At 40.4% G+C, this 26762-nt stretch overlaps 1 protein-coding gene across 1 annotated transcript; it reads right to left on the bottom strand.

The window, feature by feature from the left end:
• Nucleotides 1-2196: 2196 nt before the first annotated feature.
• On the bottom strand, nt 2197-25814 carry LOC137870605 (desmoglein-2.1-like). The gene is made up of 18 exons (XM_068708009.1): nt 25738-25814; nt 21652-21777; nt 19978-20133; nt 18929-19067; nt 17911-18080; nt 16380-16514; nt 13814-13999; nt 13146-13687; nt 11577-11719; nt 10751-10972; nt 9351-9590; nt 8344-8477; nt 7617-7943; nt 7252-7506; nt 6685-6801; nt 5952-6135; nt 4030-4919; nt 2197-2253 (listed from the first exon to the last, which is right to left on the bottom strand). Exons 1-18 carry the CDS (start codon nt 25792-25794, stop codon nt 2197-2199), a joined length of 4080 nt encoding a protein of 1359 aa, XP_068564110.1. The 5' UTR covers nt 25795-25814.
• Between the last annotated feature and the right edge of the window lie 948 nt (nt 25815-26762).

The following is a 26762-nucleotide window of genomic DNA, read 5'->3' on the forward strand; positions in this document are numbered from 1 at the left end:
ACGTTGAGGTATTTTGCTGCGACAGTCGTAAGTCATGTGAGTCGCAAGTCAGTGAAGTTAATGTCAACCGCGATCTCTTCCTAACCCTAGCTAATTAGTTTTGTTGTCAAAACCTAACTTTTTGTGAAGATGAAAGTTTATTTTGAAAAGACACGTCCAAAACTGATGCTAGAGGGAACCTAGAGCATCATAGTTTGAAGCTCACAGGCTCTGACCAAGCATTGGGAGTGAGGATGTGTTGTTCAGGAATCTCTTTCATCAAAATGCCTTCTGTACAACTAGAAGAGCACTCGGAGAGCGCAGACCTCTGCCAAGGCCAATAAGTGAAAATGTATTTGTGTATCTGCGCCGAATAGGTTCTTCCTTTTCCCATGCTACACCCCTCCACTCAGTTTTCTGAAAATCGGGCCTGTAGTTTTTCCATTATCTTGCTGAGAAACATCCAGGATACGGTTAGCATTCAACCCTGGGAGCACACTTCTAAGAAGCCATGTTCTAAAGTAAAGTAAATTGCATTACAAAAGTAGTGCCTTATGGTTGTATGCCTCCGCCAAAACATCATCACTTACATCATTTTATCCTGTTAGACATTTGTGTCAAATTTACATAATTACCATAAGATTCTTGAGTTATGAACAAAATGTGTTTGTGAGGTTACAGTGAACTTTGACCACCAGTATCTTATCAGTTTATCCTTGAGTCCAAGTGTGCGTTTGCGTCAAGTGTGAAGAAATTCCCTCCAGGCATTCCTATTCCTATATTGTGTTCTCGAGAATAGGACGGACGAACAGACATAAAGTAGAACAACCTGAAATTCTCATGCTTATCGCCGGTGCTTAAGCATAATAAAACTATTTCAGCACACTGAACAAAGAGCACAGTTACTGTACACAACACACATCATACTGTGCGTCAAAGTGACTGATTAAAATGAAATGATGACAGTATCAAGCATTCCCAAATTGTATTTTAATACAAATATGGATTTTTTTATGTAATGTTTCCCGACAAGAAGATTAATTCACCAAACTACTCCTCTAACACACTTACTCCCACATGCAGGTGCAGACAAATACACTCATAAATCAAGCACAGTTTCGCATATGTTTCAACCAGTTAAACATGTTCTGTCTAGTAGTTATTTACATTTCAGCTGAAAGAAAATAAGAAGAGATGCCTAAAACACCAACATGTTTATCAGGTAAGGATGAAATTAAAGATAATGAAAGATACATTATGCAAGCTATGTAAGACTCAATATGCAAATAATTATAAACAAAAGGGTTGACCCACCACCTAAATTCTAAACACAAGTTTGGACAAGTCTTGACGGGTTTTTTACTACTGACACCAGCTCTAATGAATTTATAAATGCTTTCTGATCATGTAAGAGCTTTTCCCATCAGTGATGTTTGCAATCAAAGCTATACAATTTGTATTTGAATTATTTCATATTCAATTATTACAAATTGACAAACACAAAAATAGATTTTTCAATTTGTAAATTAAAGTCTTCAATGATATACGACAATTTACTGTGAATTTAAGGTGTTGAATCCCAAACTTCTGATTGGGTCTTCAAAGTGGAACCATGGACATTTTAAAAGCAGAAGTAACACATTCATTCTCTTGCAAATAAAAAGTTGAAATCATGAGATATTATAAAATCTCCCGTTTCTCAGTAGAACACACTGAGGGATTATCAGGTATGGTGGCTAAAGTAGCTATTGTCAGCATACCGTAGATAGATAGTGCTGTGTAAATGACATCCCTGAGTCACTTCACTGACTTTAGGTCTCTTCTACTTGTGCTACTGTGTGCCATGTTTCAGCATTGACCCTTTTCCTCTAATTATTACTTGTTGCCAAAGTGGCCCACTGTTCATAAAATGTTACGTAGACTTGTTTAATGTGAAAATATAAACACACTCACTAACAAAGACTCTGTGGAATAATCTTGACCAACACAATGACATTCTGCTGTTTGTCTCTGTTGTTAAATGTATCTGTATGTATCTTCTGCCACTCTTGTCTATTTGTTATCCTGTGGAATAAAGTACAAGTAGACAAAAAACTCATCTTTGCGGACTGTGTCTCTTCAAAAGTCAGGAAATTCCAACAGAGAATGTACTTTTTACGCAAATTGAACTATTTGAATGCAAACTATCGGATATTACAAATATTTGATACGTTGGTGTTAAGTCTTTGTCTTATCTTTGTGCTGGGTAAAATGCGCAAACAGCACCAAGCCAGGCTGCAACAACAAATCGGGACAGTGGGAAAGATCATAGGCATTGACCCTAAAATCATAAGCCTGTACACCAAACTCATCCTACTAAAACTGAAAAAATATTTACAGGACAGCACCCATCTCCTTCACTCAAACATTACATAAAAAAGACATGATCAACTAGCATCAACATAAACTATTTCTGGGCATGGAAGTTCAGAAGTTAACCTCTTTGGAGTGTTCAGTATGCTTAAATTGGGACACGCCTCCACCCAGTGACACAAACCGGCCGCAGATTCAAGGTAGGATAGCTGGGATGTGCCAACCCGACGAGATAATGTGTCAAAACACACATCAACATTGGGAATTACCACAGAGTAGAATCCTGATGCATTGACTTCAATCATTGCTGGTTGGTGCGGTTCAATCTGTCTAGGTTCACAATGCCAAGACACCGCTGGTGTCTGGGCTTACATGTCTTGAGTGTGTCAAACAATGCCGGTGTGCATTGCTCTTCACCTGTGACTTGCTTAAATGTCTGCCCGTCTGCCCCACACAGCCTCAACACTGCTACACAAACCAGGCCTGACTGGTCAATCACTGTCATCAGCTAAGCTGTATCAGTACATCGAGCACTTCATTTTTCTCATCACTTTACCAGATGAAGGTCTAAAGTTAACAGAAGCCTCACATATTGAGTGCATTATATTTACCGGGTAAAACAGCCCTCCTTTTTTGAAGATTTAATTTCATTAAACCCAAGAAATGGTGAAGTACTTCAGAAAGTTGTCAATTCAAATGGGGCATCCCAGTTCCACATTTAATGCTACGGGTTACTGTAAGAAATCACTGTTGTTTGCACTTTCCAGAGGGGTTGTTTTGATTCTTGTTGGAGTCTTTTTTACTCTTTCTGGATTTGTTCCGAGGAGCTTGGCTGATGACTGACTGAAGCGGTACAGGACTCACTTCACCACCACTTGCCTCAGTACCATGCACGTAATCTGGAGCTTTTGACACAACCTCTGTCGAACCAGCTCTCTCCACAGTATTTGGGCAGACCCCTGCTGCTTCTCTAGTCATGTGCACTCTCTCATTCTGACCAAGGTCACCAGCATCCTCAGCGACGTCCGGTGTTCCAATAAAACATGCAGTTCCTGTCTCTGATGAGCTTGGTTTGTTTTCCAATACTGAAGATATGATCTCATCCACTACTTTAATCTCTGAAAAAACTGTTGGTGACACCTGACCAGATGCATTAGTTGCATCATCTAATCGCTCTGTTATCTCTGGGTCAAAAGTGACCTCTGCTTTGCCTTTTTTCAAAGTGAGATCTCCAAGCTTACTCTGTTCAATTAGATTTATGTCTGTGTTGTGGAAATCATACTGGTTAGTTTCACCATCAGCAACTTGTCCAGATGCCAATATTCTACCACTGGCCCCTGTATCTTGACTGGACATAGAAACCTGTCCTGTGGCCACCCTGGATGATCTCAGCTTCTCCGAAGATGTAACCACAGCATCTAAACCCTCCAAGTTAGTACCCGTCACTAACGCTCGACCAGGAGTTTCTTGAGTTTCGACCACCTTTGACATGGCTGCCACTAGATTCATCTCTGCAAGTTGACTTGCTAAATTAAGATCTTCCTCAGGTAAACATTCAGTCTCTAAAGGCTGTGAGTCCTCTTCTAACAGCTGGGTAGACTGAATGTCTTCTTCCTCTACGTGAGAACTTGTGCCTGGTGCACCTGAAATGCAAATGTTATGCTGTATGGATGGTGCTTCTTTCTCTCCATCACTTACACTGTCATCTGAGATGAGCTTATCATCCGGTTGAGAAACTGTGTGGGAATCTTCTTTTCCACTCTTTTCATTTTCATCTGAGATGAAAGCCATTTGATGTACAGGTGACTCTTCCTCCACAATATCCTCCTCTTTCGGGCCATCTCTTATGCTGTCTTCTGAGAGGAATTGACTGTCCACTTGGTGAATCACACTTCCTGCATCTACTTCTCCAATCTCTTCATCTTCGTCATTTGAGATGCTAAGATGTGGCTGCATGGCTGATGCCACTTCTTCCACAATATGCTCCTCCTTCTCTCCAATATTCATATCGTCACCTGTTATGATCTGATCCTCCAAAAGAGAACTTCCTAATACAGCTTTTCCTTTAATATCTTCATCTTGGTGGTCTGTGATGCTAACATTTTGATGTATGGACAACGACATTTCCTCTGCAGTCTCCTCGTCCTCTTCCTCTGGAACATGTATGTTATCATCTAAAATGAAGAAACCATCCACTTCAGAACATGTGCGTGAGGAATCTTCCTCTCGCCTCCCTTCATCTTGGTCATCTGAGACGCTTATATTTTTCTGTAAAGGTGACGCCATTTCCCCCAAAGCATCTTCATCTTTAGTAATGTTGTCATCTGAGGTGAAATTATCCTCCATTTGAGAACTCAAAGCACATTGTCTCTCAGTGTCTTCATCTTGGTCATTGGGGATGCTAAAACTCTGCTGTGACACTCCTTCCTCCAAAATACTCTTCTCTTTCTCAACATCACTTATACTGTCTGCATCTGCATTGACTTGATCCTTGTCTACTCCTGATTCCGACATCATATGTTGTTGATTATCATCATCTTCTTCTCTGTAGCCAGTGCTACTGTCTTTTGCTATATCCAGATGTTGCTCTGATGTTGAAATGGTTAGGACATTAGAGCTCTCTGCTTGTACTTGATTGTTCATTTCTGCTGATGCTAATATCAAATTTGAGTCACCCAGATCTTCTTGATTAGTTAAAATAGTGCTCACAATTTGCAATGATGTTCTTGCTTCAGAATCAGCAATAGCTGTCTTTGTATGACCTTGATCTATCCTATTCCCTAGATCTGGCATTGCTTTTTGATCAAGGATGGACCTCTCTTCAGACTCATTCACAGTGTCTGTCTCATTTTGAGGTGCTGCTGACAATTTGTCAACCACAGTATTGACTCCCACTTCAGGATCTAAGACTTGCTCCTGCTCAGCCTTAACCTCTTCATATGAATCACTGGTGACAGTAGGCATTTCCTCCACATTCTCTTCTGCCTGGATACTATCAGAAGTGGCAATGACCTGATTTCTTTCAACGTTCTCTGCTGAACTGACATCTTCCTCCAGGTCCATGTCACTTAGTTCCTCTGTGACTTCACTTAATTGAGGTGCTGACCCAACGTCAGCACTTCTGTCCTCTGAACCTTGCACTATGCTCAGCTGAGCTGAATTTCCTCCTTCTTCTTCTTCTTCTTCTTCTTCTTCTTCTTCTTCTTCTTTCAAAGGTGCTGCTTCACGTCTGCCCACATATTCTTCTGTGCTATCATGTATTTGATCGTCTACAATGTTGATAGGGTCTGAAGTAGAGGTGGCTCCCTCTCCTTGAGAGAATGTTGATAACTCTTGATTCTCTTTGACTGTATTAACTAAATCTGTGACATCTGATCCAGACTGCAAAGCTTCTGTGGAGGACATTTCAATGATAGATGTTTCTTCCTTGGAAAAACCTTCAGAGGGAACATGCTTTTCCTGCAGTTCTAACTCTTCTTCCTCTGCATTATGTTGTCGGTCATTGGATTCTGTTGCTTGACTTTTCGCATCTGTAAATTTGTTCACTGGATCTTCAGTGATTCCCTCAAAATTTACAATTGAAGATTTTTCTGATGTTTGAGTTGGATACTCTTCTATACTCTCATTGTCTTCAAATGCACTTTGGACCACCTTACAAGGCTCCTCTTCATCAAGTGTTGTATCGTGCTCTGATGTGTAGGTGACCACCTCTTGCTTTTCTTCAACTGTATCGTCATGCATGTTCTGACCTGGATTGCTGTCATCCTGAAACAGATTTTTCATCATCACCTCTTCCTTTGAAGGCTGATGAGTTTTAGCGGTTTCCACAGTAATGGTGATCTTGTCTTTCTTTGGTAAAGGTATTCTACATGCTCTTAGAAAACCACTAGCATCCTCTGTTTGCTCCAATGGTGGAATTCCTTGGAACTGGTTTACACTGACCTGCCTAATCCCAACTGGATTTATCCCAGTTGGCCAAATTCCAGCCTGTCTGACTTCTGGCTTCATAGTCACCACATGTCCCATTCCCATTCTTGGCTGTCCAACACCAACTCCCAAAACAGTAACTGGCCCAAAACCCATATTCCCTGGCTGCCCAACCCATGTTTGCCCCAAATTGCTGTTTACTGAAACAACACCCCCCTTTTTAGCAATGGTGTGTCCTGGCAGAATGCCATACACACTCCCCTGGGCTGCTGGACCTAACACCCCCTGAGGGGGAGCAGCCTCTTTTACCAGGATAGCACCTCTTGGCAAAGTGCCCTGAGATGTGCCTTGGTTCACCCCCTTTGCCTCACCTGGACTACCCATGTCTTTAACTAACATATAACTACCATCAGGATTTGGCCCTACCATTTTCCAGCCTTCTGCAGGGACTGAACCCTGAGAAACTCCTGGGCCACCAGGTAGCAACAGGCTGGGGCTTACTGGACTGGTGAGGCTGACAGGGCTTGTGGGGCTCTCAATGCCCTGTAGAAATAGCCCAGAAGGAGAGCCTTGGGTTCCACTGATTACGAGACCAGAAGAAGGACTTTGGGGTCCACTGACTACATACAGGCCTGGAAAATTGGCTCCATGGGCCCCATCTGCCAGCAGAACATTGTTTTGAAGCTGTGGTTGAACTACATAGTGCATAGGCTGTAGTACAGGGCTGGTGGTGTAGTAAACTGGTTGCTGCTGTAGTATGACTGTCTGAGCTTGATGGTGCAGATTAGCAGAATGACTGATGTTAGAGGAATGACTGATGTTAGAGGAATGACTGATGTTAGTAACATTGGATTGAGGAAGTGTCATGGATGCCGGGGCCGTGTTTACAGTACTGTCAGATGATTTGGAGATGTTAGTAGATGACATGACTTTCTCTGTCTTTATATCGGTATGCTTTGTTTCAACAATGCAATCAATTTTGGGCTTAATAACCGGTTCAGCAATATCAACTATGTGTGTTTTGACAGCACGTGTTATTTTGTGTGTCAGAGAAGGTTTGGGTGTAGGTGTAGGAGGGGAACAGATCTCAGCCAGAGTCTTGAACTTTGGCCCGAGATCATTGAGGAACTGCAGGTCGTTGTCAGACCCCAGGAGGCTGCAGCAGCCCACTGAGCCAGCAGAGGAGCCCTTGCCCTCAAAGTCATACTCCAAAACACAGTCCTTCACTTGCACAGCACATGCCGCTTTCTGTTTAGGGCAAGGAAAAAGCACAAACACTGGTGTCAATAAACTCTAAACATCTATTTGAATGTGACAGATCTGGGGAAAAACAGCTGCATTCAAAGCTAACACAGTACCTGTGAGTAGTAATCATGGAGGAAAGCGTCAGGTAGGGCTATATCCTCATACATAGCTGTCGTGTGTTGGCCACCAAATGTTTGTCTGCTGAGTGAAGCACTGCCATTGCCATGGTTGAAAGATTTAGTCAAAAACCCGTAGGCGTTGTCGGTCTCCATCAAACCTTGGTTGGTTTCCCAAATATTCTGTACAGTTTCATCGTAGCTTGCCATTTGCTGATGAGTTTCTGTAATTTTTGAAGAAATGGCATTGAAGTTCACTGCTTGTACGGCTTCAACGTTCTTCTGGGTTCCCAACATAATAGGGACACTTAGTAGTGGAACTTCCTAAAAAAGGAAAATATGACCAATCAACACATATTTTGTATGATTTTGACATGGCAATCTGGGTGTGGTATCAATAAAAGGTTAAAAGTCATTAGACTCCAAACCATAAAATCATGAAATATGAACGCGTTATAACTACTCATCATGCCCAACTATAAGTGGGAGCTAATTTAATTAACTTTCAACATAATTTTAGTAATTCTTTACTAGGTACTTGAAAAATAATATGACTAATCCGTTTTTAGAAGGGATGTAGACAGGTTGAACCCTCCTGTTCCTTATCTGGACTCAATTTAAATGATTGGTGACTAGAGGAGCCCACATGGTAGGATAGAGTGATTTATGTATCCTTAATGTAACCTTTCTTTCCACTAAAAGAAAACAAAAAATGCTAGCCAACCTTATCCTCGCCTCTGCCTTCAGTGTGGTAGGATATGAGGTGTTCTTTGGCGTCAAATGGCAGATCACTAAATTGGTCAGGAAAGATGGTGTTTGCTCCTCCACACTGACAGAACAGCAGGAGAAGAGGGATGACTGCAGAGAGAAATAATAACATTTATGTCAAAGTAAAGCTTAATGGTATTTTTGATTTCAAGAGACAAAAAAGCAGAAATTAAATATCAAATGCAATGTAATTTTATAATAAATCTAACCTTTGAGAATCTTCTCATGTTAAATTGAGAGTTGGTGACTTTGCACTATAGAGAGTTAAAGTCCCAAGTGGACCACCAGAGGACCTTATTTCGGAGATATATCTGTGGTAGTCAATGGTGAGACCTGCGATTTTCATGACTTGTACAATTATCTTTTAAATTGACAAATATATGTCTAGTTCATGGCACAATTCAAAGGGGATCAAACAATTATTTGTCTCTCAACGTTGAGTATCACACATATTTTTTTCCAAATAAAAATGGCCCATGGCGGACACCGGAGGAGGGACTTTGCCTCTCATGGTCATTTTTTAATCCATACTTATTACAGGCACTTCTTACAATAACTCAGTCCAATACAACACCACCACAGATATTCTGTCCCCTACTAATGGAGTAATGCAATACTCAATGGTTTCATTTTCAGTAATTTCACTTACTGGTTTGCAAAGAAGAAAATAGGTTAATGATATGCTGTATTCAACTAAACAGTCATGAATATTTATGAAGGAAAGTATTTAACCCTGTTGACTCTCCCACTGAACATCTGTTCTCACTTGTCTAATGCAAAGATGTCCATGTCATTCTTAGCATAGTTGGATAAGCAGTACAGCTTTAGCAGCGTTTGAGTGAGTCAGAAACTACTCTCCTGGGAATCAATCATACAATACTTAAATCTCTGAAATAAACTGAGTATTTGTCTATGTGATGTGGTAGTTGTGTGTACTAGGGTGTTTGTTCAAACTCAACTCACGCAGCAGTAAGCACAATGCCATTAGAAGCAGGCCGATGGCTGAGGCAGACAGCTTAGATGAAGAAGTTCCTAGTCTGGCTGTCTTTGACGAGCATTCCTTTGTTTCCCCACAGGTACAAACCTCCACAGTAAAAATTTCTTTGGCCTCACAAGACAGACCCTGAGCGTCCATCACCTCCAGCTGCAGCTGATATGAGCTGGGCCACAATGACTCAAGAGGGTGAAGAGCGGCACTCGTAGCTAGAGACAACAAAGGAATTCACACTGTATTACCATCATTACTATCCACTTTAGTAGTGATACTTGTAGAACTGTAAAACTGCTAGTGCAATACTAATATGTCTACTATTGTATGCTACCATTACAGGCAATTAAAAAATACAAAGTCTGTAGGCCTTATTTTGAATTTGTGTCAGGTTTGATCAATTAAAAAAAACAATTACAAATTCACTTTCTTCTGTTCATTAAATTCTGGCAAGTGACAAATCTTTAAATCTAGACTCTAATTTAAATAATACATTTTTGTTTTAAATTTGTTGAAAAGTTTGAAAATCTGAATCTAAAAAAGGCTACACTACTGGTAGCTTCATACCTGATCATAGCTCACTGACTTAAATTCAATATAGGCAGCTGCAACACATTCTCACTCTCAACTCGTCAAATAACTACACTTCAAACTATAGCGATCTAGGTTCCCCTTTGGTGTCAGTTTTGGACTCAGGGACAGTGTGTCAGTTTGCGCTCATTACATGCAGTGTCTTTTCAAAATAAATGTACAACTTCTGCTTACGACATGCATATAGTCTCTTTTGAAAATATTCTTCCAAACATAGGTTTACTTAGTTTTTAGGTTTACTTACTCAACAAAACCATTTTTTAGTTAGGTTTAGACAAAAACAATAACTTGGTTAGTTGTTAAGCATGCAAGTTAGGTAACAAAAGTAACACCTGACTTTCTTGCTCTTTATACAACATAGACACCAAACAACTATCAATTAGTTGATAGCTTTGTGCATCTCCTACAGACACTAAAGGGTGCCTTTGTGCGTTGGTCTGAGACACCAAGGCTGACAAAGCCATGGTTTTTGGGACGGTGGCTTAGTGGGTAAAGTGGGTCCATCATCCATAAGGTTGGTGGTTTGGTCCCTGGCTCATCCTGCCTGCATGTTGAGCGAGACACTGAACCCCACATTAATTCTCAGCAGACCACTGCTCCTAAATGCTTTGGATGGATTGAATGCAGATGTCAAATTTCATTTACCTGTATGTATATGTAACTAAGTTTTGAAAACGGTTTTTTTTGACGAGTTGGGAGTGAGAATGGGTGGAACAATTTATATCTTGATCAATTAAAGCGTGACAAGCTCTTGCTGCAATTTTCTTTTTGCACATTTTCTTACCATTGATGACTTTTATGTCCCAGCTGCCTTGAGTCCCTTCAGGTACGATTCTGAATGTAAATGGAGCAGCGTTGGGATAATCATCCTCATCAAAACCAGTGACATGAACAGATTTTTCATCAGAGCACAGATTGCTGTGGGTGGTGGTCAGGGTGGGACAGTGGTCATTGTAGTCAGTGACTTTAATGGCTATTGTTCCCGTGGCTGTCTTTGATGGCATGTCTGAGGATGACAACGTTGAAACACAGACTTGATTACATGTAGCAAAATTGTTATAGTGCGTGCCAGTTTGATTCTAGCTGTGGGACCTTTGTCGCCTGTCATAGCTCTCTCTATTCCCCTCATTTAGCAGCTTTACACAAAATGAACAAACATAAGTCCTGCTGAAATTACCTGCTCAGTACATTCTTAAAGCAAATACATTAAAAAAGTTAAATAAATTACAAAATTAAATAATAATAAATACAAAGCATTGGTACATCTGAATAATTCCCCATTTGGATAGTTTCTTCAATACTAGAGTTTTTTTATGGAGGTCTGTAAAACTGACACTGGATGTTTTTCATTCTATGGCTGACACACCCTGAGTCACAACGTGATCGGGCACGTTTTTGTCAGAGATCAGTGCACTTCATTTCATAGATTACCTCGGGCAACTACGTTTATGAGCTGCTCATACAACCCATAATTATACAGGTGATAAATCATGTTTATGAAGTCCTTCAGGAGGAAAGCCAAAGACGTTTTTTACAGTGTCAAGAAGCCAGAAATGAAGCCTTCTTGTTAATAACTATCATACAGGGTTATAAAGTACAAAAGGGATTACCGTTGGTTATGGCCAGAATTTTGGCAATGTAGGTACCATTCACCAAGAACGGTGACTCTCGATCTGGTGCCTTGTTGAGTTTAATCTCAGCTGTTTCTTCATCGATGGTAAACCAGTTGTCTGGATCATAGGCTTTGGCATAACTGGAGCACAACACATATGTAGGAAAAGGAACAAAAAACATTAAGAAAATGAATAATATGTAACAGTGAACTGTTCAACCAAAAGGAACAAAAACATTAAGAAAAGTAATAATATGTAACAGTGAACTGTTCAACCAAAAGGAACAAAAATATTAAGAAAAGTAATAATATGCAACAGTAAACTGTTTCACCAAAAGTAGTGATTTGGATAAAGTAATGCCTTGGTTATATTACTGCAAGGACGATCGCACGGAGATGAGCTAATGGAATCGTGATCGGAAACCTTTTGATTATTTGTACTTTGTGCAGGGTTTCTCCTTGCTGCAGACAAACATTGTCAAAGCTCTTCAAAGGTCTCCATTTTCTCCGGCCATCCACATAATTAGAAATTGTTGGATGTGCACGGACAGGTAAAAACCTGTTGCGTGGAAACCGGCAAAGGGCCTTGTCTGATGGTGTGATGTCACCTTGGCCGCATAAACACTCGCCCGATGCGTTGAGTATTAATCACAGAATATATCACAACATTTGGGGAAAAACACTTCATCACGGTCTTGCTGACAGTTGGGTGAGACTCTTGTGTTTTTGTAATGGCCCTTTCAGACACAACGCAGTTTGAGCTGAGCTGGCCACTGGTTTCAGTGCACATCGCAGCGGGAGCCACTACAAATAATAGGTTTCAGAGTGCAGTGATGTAGTTGTGGTGTTGTGTCTGAAAGGGCCATGAGTGACTAAATGGTTACAAAACTATTGGGTCACCATCATCATCATCAGGTCAAAATGTTAATTTGACAAATACTTGCATTTAAACCAAATGACATTCCCATCAGCCTCATCTGCACTTTGTGTTTACTGCTATCTAGTAAAGTGCTAACATGCTAAACTAAGACGGAGAACATAATATAATAAACATTCAGCCTGGTATCTTAAAAATGACGTTCCAGTACAACAGAACTGCATTTTAAGTTACGTTTTTGAGGGACCGTGTTTTCTCCCGAATTACTTTTGTATTTAACATATCAGAAATACGTTACAAATAAAAAAATCTGTTTAAGTCTGCACAGGGAGGAGGCTGCTGTGGATGTACAGATCAAACACAGGACTCTCACCCAGGTCACCATTCATATCCTGTATGAAACCAAAAATAACAAACCATGATCTTTTCAAAGTAGTTTTGGTGCCTAAACCTAATTGAGGATGCAGTTTTGAAACAGAAAAAGTGGTCAAAACACTGCGACATTGATATATCACGTAGAAATGTTGATTTTTGGTTCAGAAATGTTGAAAGTCAACATATCCGTGGTTTGCAAAAACGTACAATGGCAGCATTTTGTTCTGGCAACTTGGTTTAAACATAACAAACATCAGTAAGTCAAACATCAGTGCCTAAGTACAGCTGCAGCTGTGGTATCCTCTCTTGACTAACCTGACGTCTTCAGCTGGCTTTCCTGTGTCTGGATCGGTTGCAGTGAACGTTGTGATCACACCATCGGCAGGCGCTTGACTTACATCTTCTGTTACAGAAACGATCTTGGTCTTGGGAATGAATGCTGGACCCTCTGGCACATTATTCACTGCTATTTTAATGGGATAGCTAATCGGTGCATTTGGCTTTGGCTTTGTTCCAGGTCCTGGTTTGACGCCTGGCTTAAGTCCGACACCCCCTCCAGGTCCAACACCAGGCTTAACCCCAACTCCGGTCGAAAGTCCTGTATCCACCCCAACACTGACTCCAACACCGACTCCAACACCGGCTCCAACACCGGCTCCGGCTCCGGCTCCGGCTCCGGCTCCGGCTCCCGCTCCCGCTCCCGCTCCCGCTCCGGCTCCCGCTCCGGCAGCTATAGGTTTACCTTCTCCAACATTAACGTCTACATCCATCTTCATTGGACCACCCTCCACAAATGGAGCTACATTTGAAATGACAAGGCCAAGCTCAAGCTTCTGGAGTTCTTCAAAATCCACAGGCTGTTTGGTCCGGGATGGAGGGTAAATAATGTGGAGAGAGAGGACAATAAGAGATGTTAGGGACCCAACCAACACTAGATACAGTAAATAAAAACAACTTAAAAAAACATAATGTCACAAAAATACCTTGATCAGCTTCAGGATGCCCTCATTGGTTACATTGTCTGTCTCAATGGAGAAGAGATTATCCTCATTTCCTGAAGCGATTGAATAGACCGTCAGCCAGTTGTCTGTGTTTATAAGGTCTTTGTCCAGAGCTTTGATTCTCATCACAACTACATCAGCGACATTTTCATCCACTGAGCCAGAGTACTGCAAACAGAACAAGATTCAAAGCATGCAGCCTTGAGTTTAAATTGTTTATAAAAGCTATAATTGTACATGTTTTACTGTCATCTCTGTTCTTTTCTGTGTGTTATGAACACTGGAAACAAACATCACATGTAAATACTCGAAAAAAACCACCCACAGCATCCACTAGGGCTGTGTAATGGCAAGAATATGTAAAGTATCATGATACAGGGGGTTGCGATTCAATGTATTGACGCTGTAAGCAAAGCCATATATGGCGATTATCTAAAATCTTATTTCAGGAAAACTAAAATCACAAAGACTGCACCATCATATGCATGTAAAGAGTAAAAAAAGTCTACTTTTTTATGCAATCACAACAGTGGGATCTGCTTTTGCCTTTATCACAGTCTCTGTAACATCCAACATCAACACAAAATAAACCACTGTCTGCCACGAATCTTTACAGGAAACTATTTATTTGTCTTAGAGAATTGATACAGTATCAGACAACATAATATTGAGAGACTCAAGTGTTTCAATATTTTTTACACCCCTAGCATCCACTTTGAAGAGGTCAAAAGCCACCGACCAGGAGTCAGTTGAGAAAGTTAAAGGAGGCTACAGTAGTGGTTATTATCTATCTCCATATATAAGTACTTGTTATCATGTGACCAAAGTCACGTGAGGATGTTTTTTGTGCTGCATTAAAACCTTGAGAGGCAGTGGAAAGCTCAGAAGAACATACTGTAAGAACATACTGATCCCAAAGATCAGGAATTGTGGAGATATTGCTCTTATAGTTCAGTTCATGCAGAAAGGTTCTTGTCCAAACTTGATTCTACGTCAAGTCAGGAAAAAGCCCACACTACATTAGAGGAAGATACATCTTTTAAAATGTACTTCTTTACATGGAATGGGGAAATTAGTACTGGAACCCAGAGCAAGGACGGTAGCAAACAGTTTCTTGACTATGACTTGTTCATAGGCCAAGTAAAAGTTTAGTTAGACGAAAAACATGTTGGTCACATAGGAATAAAGAAATAATTAAGAAAGAAATGAAGAAGAACGTTATAAGAAAGCAGCATTTTTTTAGGATTGCATTTGTTTTGAACTCACATCTATACTGAATCTCACACACTGGCATCTAGTGGAATGCTTGTTGTTGTTTTTCAGTTGTATCTAGAAGGACTATAGGCTGGTTCCTACTTTTTTGTTGTGGAATATAAACGGCATAAGGAGTTTGAGCTGTTGTTGTCATGCATTAGTGATTGCCCTTAGCTGTGATATGAGAGTGTAATTATTATACATTATCACCACACCCTCTGATCTTAACCTCTCACCTCTAGCCAGCCCTTTGTGCTTGACTTTGTGCTTGCACGATTTAAAAAGGCCCTTAGGGTTCAGTATGACTTGGGCCTTCACCACACAGGTATAGTCAAACACATTATGCTAATAGGTTGCATTATGGGAGATGTGGTATTCAGTGTTTTTGGACCTTGAATTCTGCCAAAAACTAAAAGTCAGGATATCTCGAACTCTGCAGCACAGACTTGTCTGTCTCTGGTGAGTCCTCTAACCCTGAAGCGAGCAAGAAAGATTGTAGCCGACCCCTCTCACCCTGGACATAAACTGTGCCCCCTTCCATCTAGCAGGAGGCTGCGGTCCATCAGGACCAAGACCTCACGACACATGAACAGTTTCTTCCCATCGACAGGCGGGTTCATCAACAAAGCCCGGGACCCCCACTGAGTCATCCCCAGGACAATTTCCTACCGGTCACTCCCCTGCACATCCCATCTCTGTTTCTTCATTTAAACACACTTGACACTTTACATTACACTTCATCATACTTGTTTATAGGACTGCTATCTGTTTGTTGTGCACTTTATTTTATATTCATTTATATTCTATTGTAAATTATAATATGTTTCTATTTCTTGCACTGTTTTGATTGTTGTTGATTGTTTAATATTATGTGCCACCCGCCATGACAAATTCCTTGTGTGTGCAACATACATTGGCAATAAACGGTTTTTGATTCTAAATCTGATTCTGATGGAAGTGCAAAAGTCAATCACAACTTTAGTCCACAAGGAATATTTAATCGCTGACTTGATTACTATAACCTCAACCGACGTACGATGACGAGGAATCGTTATCAATCAACACATTCTCACTTCCAACTCGTCAAATACCGACACTTGGTTAGTGGTGGTGCTCTTTTTATGTACCACCCACCAAGACACTAACAAGAGGAAATAAAAAAAAGAGATAGGGAAAATATGCATATCATATCAGTCTTTCGCCTATCGTCAGTGTCTCATTTACTGATATACCCGTTTCTGAACTCTGTGTGTGTGCGTGTGTTTGTGTGTACTGTATATGCCATTTTTCTCACCTCAGATTTCTCCAGAATGGGGCGGTTGTCGTTGATGTCCAGGACCTTGATCTCCACAGTTCCTGTCCCTGTTAGCCCCCCTGATGCCCCTCCCAAATCAATCCCTTGTACAACCAGTTTGTAGAAGTCATGAGTCTGTCGGAGGAAAAACAGACACATTCTTCTGTGCAGGTTTTGACAAAAGTCAGCTGACAGTGTCTTTACAAGATGAGAAAGTACCTCAGGGCAAAAGAGTGCTGCTGTAAAACTTTCTTTGATTCCACCTTGAGGCTAAATTTCAGATGACATGTTCCAACTGAAGTTCCCACAAGTAAAATGATGTAAAAGTGTGATTGATGATTGATTGTCATCTACAGGACAACACCAAGGTTGGTAAATCAAGGGAACCGATCAGCAGTTAATTTTAGAGGTTGGATGTTGTGAGTGGTTCAAATGATGAGAGACTGAGAGAGATGAGTGACTCGTTTTTACTCCTCATCAAACTTCTGAATTAAATTTGAATCTGACTTAATTTCCCCCGTTAGAACAACAAATTCTCAATCCTAAATCATCAGCTACCGACGCTCAGTCAGTGTCCCTACACTATGACGCTTTAGGTTCCCCTTTAGGTTCCCCTTTAGTGTCACTTTTGGACGTGTCAGGGACAGCGGGTCAGTCACCACTCATTTCATGCTTAGTGTCTTTTCAAAATAAACTTCCAATGTAGGTTTATTTAGGTTTTAGGGTTACTTGAGTAGTTTTAGGCAACAAAAGTACTTGGTTAGGTTTATGAAAAGTCTGTGGTTGCCAGTTAAATAAATGAGTAAAGTAACAATAATAAGCTAAAATAAGTCAACTTTGACTTGGGCCGTGGTTACACTTGTCTTTTCAATGGGACCTTTGTCATTTAATCACACCAGGACTCATTAACCTGTGAAGAATTTATAGAAAATGAAATGTGTTCACCAAATTAACAAAGATTTGTTAGCGGCTACTCTTCAATAAAACAAGTCTACTGATACTACTAGGCGGAAGAGTAAGCAGCATAATTAACGGGGGATTTTATTGTGGAGGATTTATAGGAAACAAAATGTGTTTATCCCGCACGTCTTATAGCTACTCCTTTGACCACAAAATATTATGAAGTATGGACACATATGAAGACACAGCTGAGTTCTGATCTGGTGCATCTGATCCCAAAAGTCAGTACAACCACAGCCTTGGTTTCACACGGGACATGAACAGCTGTCTCCTGGGTGAAAGTTTGTTATCCACCCCGACCTCCTGCCGAAGCTGACTTTCTCTCCCTTTATATGCATCAGTCACTCTGAGCGTCTACAAATGACACGGAGGCGTTCACACTGGAGTTAGTTGAAAGCCTGGTGCGTCTCATACAGACGCCGAGGTGCACTCACCAAGCAACGCTATTTGATGAAATGAGAGGGAGACCGGGTTGGTCAGACAGGTCAGAGAGAGCTTTTAGCATTAGTTTGCACAAAAAGGCTGCAGCACATGTGCAATGTGTTTTATGCGCACTGAGCAATAGCCTCACCTCTCTGTCCAGCGTGGCGTGTTTGACGTATATTTTGCCCGTCTTTCTGTTTATAGTGAACATGTGACCTGTGCCCGCCGGCTCCTGGCTGATGATGGAGTAGGCGATCAATGAATTAATTGTTCCAGGTTGGTCATCATCTTTCGCTTTGATCTGCATGACAAAGGTTTCTGCAGTGGAACACAACAGCACAACACCATCTCAGGAGAATCCAACAAATTCCCTGTTCAGACAGAGTATCCACATACAGTATATATTATGTTTAGATCTAATAAGACAGATTACCGGAATGCCATTAATGAATGAGGAATTTATATACATTATCATATCACACTCATATCATCATGCTGATGATCCTTGTTTTACTACTGAGTCTAAAAGACGGTTCTGTGAAAAAGTCATGTAGATGCCATAAAAGTTGATGAAGTATTTCTCTATAAGATTAAATATTCATGACTGAATCTCAAACAACCAAAGTTAAAGTTTGGCGAAAGCACATCTTTATTTAATTTTATTTAGAATTGAACACTCATAAACTCAGATGTTGCAACACATTCTCACTTGTCCAATAACAATGCTTGGTCAGTGGCCTTACGCTTTAAACTATGCCCCTCTAGGTTCCCCTCTTCTGTTGGTATTAGTCTCATTAAAGGCATGGTGTCTTTTCAAAATAAATTACAACGTAGGTTTACTTACGCAACAAAACTACTTTTTTAGGTTAAGGAAAAGATCGCGGATGCTTGGGTCAAAAGTCACAAAAAATAAGTTTGTTTTGCATATGAACGCGGTGTTAGTTAAGTGCATAATTTATGCAAAAGAGTAAGTCAGTCAGTATTTGACTGGACTGGGAGTGAGACCGGGTTGGACGATCTACTTCATCAGCACTATGTGGGTGTGCTTTACATTTGATTGACAGCACTGTTAGCATAAACAAACAATCACCTGTTGCGGACCTCTGATCGTATCCATCCTTTACAGAAAAAGGCTGATGGAGAAAGTGTTTAAATAGTGACAATACCTGCTTTGCTAGCCTCTTCGATGTGGCCAGTATGCAGCTCAAAGCGAGGAGGGTTGTCATTCTCATCCAAGACTGTGACAGACAGTGGGATGTCATCCTCTGCTGTGGTCCCATCTTTGTATTTAGCGGTCCCTGTCAGCTGCATGAAGGACATAACGAAGTGAGACAAGCTTGGTCGGTTTACTAATAATAACTAGTAATAGAGAAACCCAGTTACAAATTCATGTTGACCAGCAACACCGGCGATATTGTTTTCACTTTTTGAGTCTGTGTAGGAGTTGCCAATATTTCTGTAATGTCTGTGAACAGATTTTGTCACCGGGACAGCATCCCAACCGTGTAACATGCAGCCATGAGACTTTACAGGTGTGTAATTGAGTTCAAAGACGGGCATGGTCTAAACAAGGGGGCATTGGCCCAATTTAGCGTCACAAAACTTAACGTAACAGAAGTGCGGGGTTAGGAAGTGGGGAAATGCCATTGATGAAAAATACATTTGGCAATTTTGACAAACATATCTCAATTGAATGTCCCCTTACTAAATGTGCTAAATGTATACCTAAACTTTCAGCCACATTTCATGGCCCTCATCAAGACCTACTCACTAGATTTTCTTCCAGAGCTTTCATCAGCAGATGGAGCTTGTTTTAAAAAGAAATCTAGTGAGTTGACTTGACTAACTTAGCAAACTCCATAAACTTATGAAGGCCACAATATGTGGCTGAAAGCTGCAGAAGAAACAGTGAGTAGAACTTGAATTCTAAGGTCAACAATGAACCTCAGGCTGTAGAAACTCATTGTCAGGCCAGTTTTACACTTGCACCAACTGCAGCCCATAAGCATAAGAGCTGCAGTTTCTTATAGCTGCTGTTACCTCTGACAACATTAACTTGTACAGCTTTGTCAACAGAGATTTTATCTACATCATATTACTGTCACAAAACGTCGACAGCCAACTGAAATATATGGGAGCTGTAACAATTCAGATGTCAACAGGATTCACACACAGTACAGCCTGAGGCCTAGAACTTATCTAAAGAGAGACTTACATTGTAGGATTGGCAATTCTCCCGGTCCAGAATCTGAGTGATACGTACGAACCCTGTCTCAGGGTCCACCAAAAAGAGGTTGACAGGTGGCTTGTCAGCTCCTGGTCCGGTGAGAAAATAATTTACCTCACTCACTGAGTCTCTATCAGAGCGAATCTGGCAACAAAACACAGACAGAGAATTTAAGGACTTTTAAACACTGTTATGATTATTGTTGAAATATGACACAGCTCATGGCTGCTGTTGAATGGAACCGTAAAAACGTCTTTATCCATTGCTTTGGAGTAGAAGCCAACCAAAGTAAAAATAAATAAATAAATGCTGCCCCATGAGGTGCTAGGCTATGCTAGCGAGTTCAAATGAATGTTTTCAGATCTAACACAATTAGCATTAGGGGATGACACCTGCTATTAGCCAACTGTTGTAGGGCTAAACTAAAGCAAAGTTGTTTGAAAACTCAACTGGAAAGAATATAAAAATGTGACATGGTAAAGATACTGAATTGTTGAAGTTAAAGGAAATGAGAATTCCTCACTAATAAGAAAGACATTTGAGCAGTTGATTAATAGACAGTTCTGGCCATGTCAATAGCTGCAGGTCAGGTTTTTTATATCGATTTGAAGTTAATGGCGAGCCAACCCAGACGAGACTTCTAGAATCCTGGATTGATGACCTCTGATTTGAAGAGCTAAGAGCCAGAACTGCCAACCTTGCCCCTCTCCTGCCACGGCGATAGGGTAAACATCATAACCTGCACAAGGCCAGCACAACTCTTACACTCAGCATCACTTGCACAACCCCAGATTCCAGACTCTGACTTTACTCTTTTTTTTACTTGACTTTGAAAAGACACTTACCTTCTTCTTCAAACACATTCTCTGTGCCTGACTGAGTTGCAACCTTCACTGGTTTAAGTGAATGGATTGAGTATTCATATTATTGTGCCTTGGTTTAAGGTGATTTTGTTATTGCTGATGCAGTAAAGTGAATTATTGTAACGTTGAAGTAAGTTGTAAAGAGATAATATTGAACCTGCAATACTGTTACCTACCTAATGTTAGATCCAAGTATTGAGAATTGAGATTCTGAATAACCTGTTTTAGAGTGCATCCAGTTAGACAGAAAAGAAGTTGGAAAGAACTGGTTGAAAACCTAAGAAAAGAGAGACTAAAGAAATACTTTGTTGCTGAATTGAAACCGAGATATCTGTGGAATTGTATACTGAACCTATGGTTATTTATTTTATTTTGGTAATTTCAATAATTTCAAAAAATATATAAGGTACCAGTTCATAACTCTTTGTCTTGTGTGGTCATTGAATATTGAAAACACCTTTTCTGCCTCCTGTTCAAGTCTAGCATCCTCCGATTCTGGTTCAGTATAATTGTAATCTTTACTACATCACATGGCCTCTTGCTTAATTGTCTGGCTTTTAAAAGAACAGTGAATTAAAAGATTTCAGCCCAGGGACAAATTCCTTATAGTGGTATAGTTGAGGGCTAGAACTGATTGAAACAACATGTGAAAACGGTTTAATCCCTGCAGGTTTATTGGCAGACCATTCAATGATGTGACAGAAAGCAGCTCCTGTTATTCCAGCTTACATTGACACATTCTGATGCCAATATGCAAATTAAGGGAAATAAGATGTGAATGACTAAAGAGTCAAATCACCTTGGCAATGAATTCCTTCTTGGTGTAGTCAACGTTCTCCATCAGCTTGGCAGGAGGAAGGATCCACTCTCTCTTCTTCCGCCTCAGCGCCTTTGGTGTCTTCTCTCTTGCCTCAGCACTGAGCATCTGAAAGCAAACAGCAGATGTACACTTGCTTTTAATGGAGACAGTAGCAGTACAGTGGGCAGTGCTGTACGGTATATGTTTTCGGATAGGAAGAGCTTTTTCATAGTTTTAAGAACCCCCTTTATTATTGTTTAACATTCGTAGTTATCAGAACGCAGTTTTGTGGGACATCTTAAGCTTCTATTTCAGAGTAGGTACTCTCCCAGTTCAAGAGGGAGTGACTTAAAGTGTACGGTCGAACACATGACAGACAAACAACAGACAACACAAAACATGGAAGAAAACACAAACAAATGGGCCGACAGCAAAGTCTAGAACAGGGGTCACTAATAGGCGGACCTCGGCCCAGATATGGACCCAGACGCTGTCCTATCAGGACCCGGACGTATAACTGATGGATAATTGAGGATTATACATTTTGGCGGAGCGCTTCTATTTTAACCTGTGTAGCTTTTCTAGCCTTTACGGCACTCGTTCTGCAGTCCAGGAAACACACAAACCAATTACATGCGTTGTAAATCATCTCACATGACGCTACTCAGCCAATCAAATATGTGTATTCCAAAATGCATCGTGAGTCGAGTGAGATTTATACACAGACAGGAGAGAGACAGGGCGAGAGAGAGAGAGAGAGCAGTGGGAGAAGTAAGGAATTTGTTAATTCTTCCTGCTGGTGCTCTGTCCACTCTGTGTCATATGTCCAGATACCTTGGCAATTATTTAATGCGCCAATGTGAAACGCCACTACAAGACCAAACACAAATCTTTTGAGCAAACATACCCACTCCAATCTGAACTGAGGGCAAGATGTTAAGATGTGTAGAGATTGTTTATTATAAAGTTGACTGAGACCGTTATGATGTGAAATGGATTTAACAAAAGATAAAAAAAAGTTAACTTCAGCCACAGTCTTTTTTATTTTCATTAATTTTTCTAAAATCAAGCACTTTCTTTTCTTAAGTTTTTCAAAAGTAATTTTTTGTGAAGAACATGTATTTATGTATTTCTATGTATTTATAATCCATCCAGTTAAATTTGAAAACTGAAAATAATAATTGTTAAAATATAATTGATTATTAATCAATTATATTATTATTAATTGTACTTTCTTTATTTGATTTGACAGTTGTTGACTACACAGAGACGTTGTTACAACTACTATACTTCTTGAATATAGCGCAAGTTAGATGTTATTTTAATGTTCCGGACCTTTGCACAAGGAGATTTTCTCAATCTGGACCTTTTGGAATTTCAATTGAATACCCCTGGGCTAGAAGTTCATTCATGAGCACACACCCACCAAAACCAAAGCCAAAGAAAGAATGAGTGACGCTGCTCAGCGAGCTAACCTATTAGCACAAAGGCAAACCCAGTAGAATAAAAGCTAACCTCGTAGCACAAAGGCTAACCCATGAGCACAAAGGTTAACCCAGTAGCATAAAGTCTAACTCAGTAGCACAAAGGCTTACCCAGCAGCACAAAGGTCAGCCCAGTTGCACACAGGCTAACCCAGTAGCACAAAGGCTAACCCAGCAGCACAAAGGTTAGCCCAGTTGCACAAAGGTTAGCCCAGTTGCACAAAGGTTAACCCAGTAGCACAAAGGTTAACCCAGTAGCATTAAGACTAACCAAGTAGCACAAAGGCTAACCCAGTAGGAAAAAAGCTAACCCACCAGCACAACGGTTAGCCCAGTAGCACAAAGGTTGACCCAGTAGCATTAAGACTAACCCAGTAGCACAAAGGCTAACCCCGTAGCACACTGGCTAACCCATTAGCACAAAGGTTAACCTAGTAGCATAAAGGCTAACCCAACCGTACAAAAACTAACAGTAGCACAAATACAGTTGCTTTCATCCAGGTATTTTTACATATCTCAACTATATAAAACAAACATAAACTGATATAATTGATGTATACACACAAGTATATGTTAATAATTCATAAAGAAATCAGGACATACATAGTCTTATACATTAAATACAATATTAGTAAAAAAAAAATGGCTAAGGGAACTACATATATTCTAAAATAAATCTCATGTGATCTTGCTGAAGAGTGTGTGTGGAGAGAGAAAGAGGCGAGTCTGAGGTGTGGTCCAGCTCCTGAGCATTAACAGGGAGCACGCCAGCACTGAATGTGAATAATGTATGGCATGCAGCACCTGGTCACACCATGTAGAGGTATAACACTGTTCCTGTCCCAGCATGGGGAACTGGGCTGGGTGGTGACGGTGTGATGTGTGAGGCAGCAGGTCTGCCGATATCATCACAATGTTGTTGAAGCTGCTGGTGCTGTCGTGTTTAACACTAGAGAGCATGTAGTTTGACAGCAGTGAATCGGTGCAATAAGTGGATCATTTTTTCATTAGCTACTGTGTAGCTGCGTCCAATGCGTGACACCACACATGAACGTCTTGACCTTGAGAAACTCTTAACAGAAAAAACTCACATTTAAATAAACTAACAAAAGCCATCAGGATATGCATCTATACGACACAGATGCAGACAATGAAAAGGGGCTGACATTTGGACCCTCGGTGGAGGTCTGAATAAGTGCCAACCAATTACAGGAAGAAGTCCACATGCCATTAAAGAGGGGAATGAAGAGGAATCTTCAGCTGTTTTTATGGAAATGGGGATTGTTGTTAAAGCACTGAACAGGGTTCAACAATAGGACAATCACAGGTAATTGAAAAAGACGAGTCTGCGACCCCTCCCCACCCTCTGGCAGGAGGCTGACTCACAAAAACAGTTTCTTCACATCTGAAACTGGCCCCAACAAGGCCTGAGACCATCACTGACCCCTCCTTTTGCTGCAGATGGATTTAAATACAAGTTTGATGAACTGTACTGTATATGGAACAAAAAGAAAAAAAAACTGAAGAGAAAACTGTAGTGGAAACGCTTTCCAGATATGATAAGGGAGTGAGGAAATTACTGTCAGATTCATCAAGAATTTTTGCAAGTTGTGACAAAGTCATAATTCTATAACTTCTATAATGTATAGTTCAATGTACATTAGTGAACCCAATCCTTTACAGATATGTCAGGCTGCATGCCATTTTAGCAAACAGCAAAGACGGCAGCCATTAGAGATACTCTACAATAATCTCTTTTTCAAGGGAAATCTGGCCAGGAGGGCGTAATGTTCTACACAGCATGATAGGACACTTTTTTAGTTCAAAAGCCCAATACCAAGAATAAAATACAAGTACATTCTGTAAAACCCATTTAATGATACTTTCTAAAGGTTTTATCCTTAAATCTCTTATCAAATCTAACTTTATTGTAACTGTGAATGACCTTTGAGGCAAATTTATGGGCTGCATGAATAAAATTGACTGGACTTGAATATACATATTATCTTAACACTAATAGATAGTAAACTCTGTTCTGTAAGTTTAAAAACTTCAAGTGGTCACATCCCAAGATGTAAACACTGTCTAAATGAGCCAGCCAGCCAGATAGACGTTCCTCAGCTTTTACTTCATCTAACTCATTCCACCACAGTATTGTTCCCGCGTGTCTCCAAATTGCAGCTCCATTTTAGCCACAAGAAGTGAGCTAGCAGCTTTTCATTGATCTCTAACTGCGGCACACTGTTGTTACAGCGCAAACAACAACACGCACCGACTGGTTCTGTTTATCAACACATTATTTAGTGATGCAGCGTTTCATTTACATAGTAGTATTTATGTGCAGTAACTGACAATACATTTCTGACTAGCATGATTTGCAACTCTTAAAGACTTTGAAAAACAATTTAAGTAGAGCATTCATGAATCATATCTAAATTAAGCGTGACTTATCACCACAAGTAATTGCATCTAATAAAGTAAAGCAAATTAGTCCACTTAAAGTATAAATGGCACTTCTGTAATGATAGGTTCTACCATGGCCTCCAGCATGTCCTGGTGAGTCAAGGTGACATTAAGAAGTAGCTTCAGAGTGAATACTCACCAAAGCCAGCACTAACAAAAGCAGCAGGCCCACTTCTGTGAAGGAGAGCCAAGCCATGAGTTCAGGGAAGCCACAGCGTACGGCAGCCTGTCCTCTCTATGTCGAAAACCCCACTGCAGATGGAAGATCAAAACAGAACAAACTGTACTTAAACACACCTATGTCAGCTTCATCCCCCTCCCTCCACACCTACAACCAGTCTTGCATTTGCAGACCCCTCCTCCTCCCTCCCCTAGCATCATGCATGCTTTCATAACTTCAACTGTCACATGTGTGCATGTTTTTCAAAGGTGTGTCGGATTACTGCAGGGACAGACAGGTAATGCACACTGTAAAAACACTCAATCAGGAGAAAACCTTCCACTTTTTTCAGAAAATATGTATTTTATTCCTTTGCAAGAAACAGGGCTCAGTTATGGCTCAGGTTCAGGAAGGTGTAAGGAAGTCCACTAAGGCTGGTTGTTATTTATTTATGGTGGAAGTTGTTGTGTTATGCTGTTACTATGCATTGTTATGTTACGTTGTTACGTTGCATTATTACATTACAATGTAATAATGCAATGTACATTAAGCTGTTACATTATGCTGTTTAGTTAGGCTGTTAGGAGTTGAAAGATTATTATTTGAACACAAACTATGATTTTTTTTCTGACTAAGTAGTAACCAGGTCTATGGCATGTGTATGTGGATTCATAACAAGTTCACCTTCACATCCATATTGAAGTTCAATTTGTTAAGAAAAGTGCAACACAAATAAAGTTTATTAAAGTAATAACTGATCGATATGTAAGATAAAAGATATTGTTGTTTTATCCCCAGTTCTCACCAGGAGATCTTATCAAACACTCTCTACAGTGTATGTGCTTCAGCTTCATGCTCACATTAAATAAATACTAAGCTTTCAAAGACCAATATCAGACCAGCTGCTCTGTTTTCATAAAAACAACCCTCTGGTGTTCCTGAGTAGTTTATCATAATGATTCATCTTCATTTTATGTTTCAGTGAGGATGAATGCCTTTCATTC

The sequence above is a fragment of the Cebidichthys violaceus genome, unplaced genomic scaffold (assembly GCF_023349555.1).
Source record: "Cebidichthys violaceus isolate CVI_PGR_0920_01 unplaced genomic scaffold, fCebVio1.0.p SCAF_13, whole genome shotgun sequence".
Lineage (NCBI taxonomy): Eukaryota > Metazoa > Chordata > Actinopteri > Perciformes > Stichaeidae > Cebidichthys > Cebidichthys violaceus.

What these genes read in the sequence shown, in the direction of transcription:
- LOC137870605 (XM_068708009.1), bottom strand. Translation starts at nt 25,794, where the DNA reads ATGGCTTGGCTCTCCTTCACAGAAGTGGGCCTGCTGCTTTTGTTAGTG. An exon ending in AGAATTGCCAATCCTACAAT is followed by an intron (nt 19,068 to 19,977) that starts GTAAGTCTCTCT and finishes TCCTTCATGCAG; the next exon opens with CTGACAGGGACCGCTAAATA. An exon ending in CTGCAGAAGGCTGGAAAATG is followed by an intron (nt 6,136 to 6,684) that starts GTAGGGCCAAAT and finishes AAAACTCATCAG; the next exon opens with CCTTCAAAGGAAGAGGTGAT.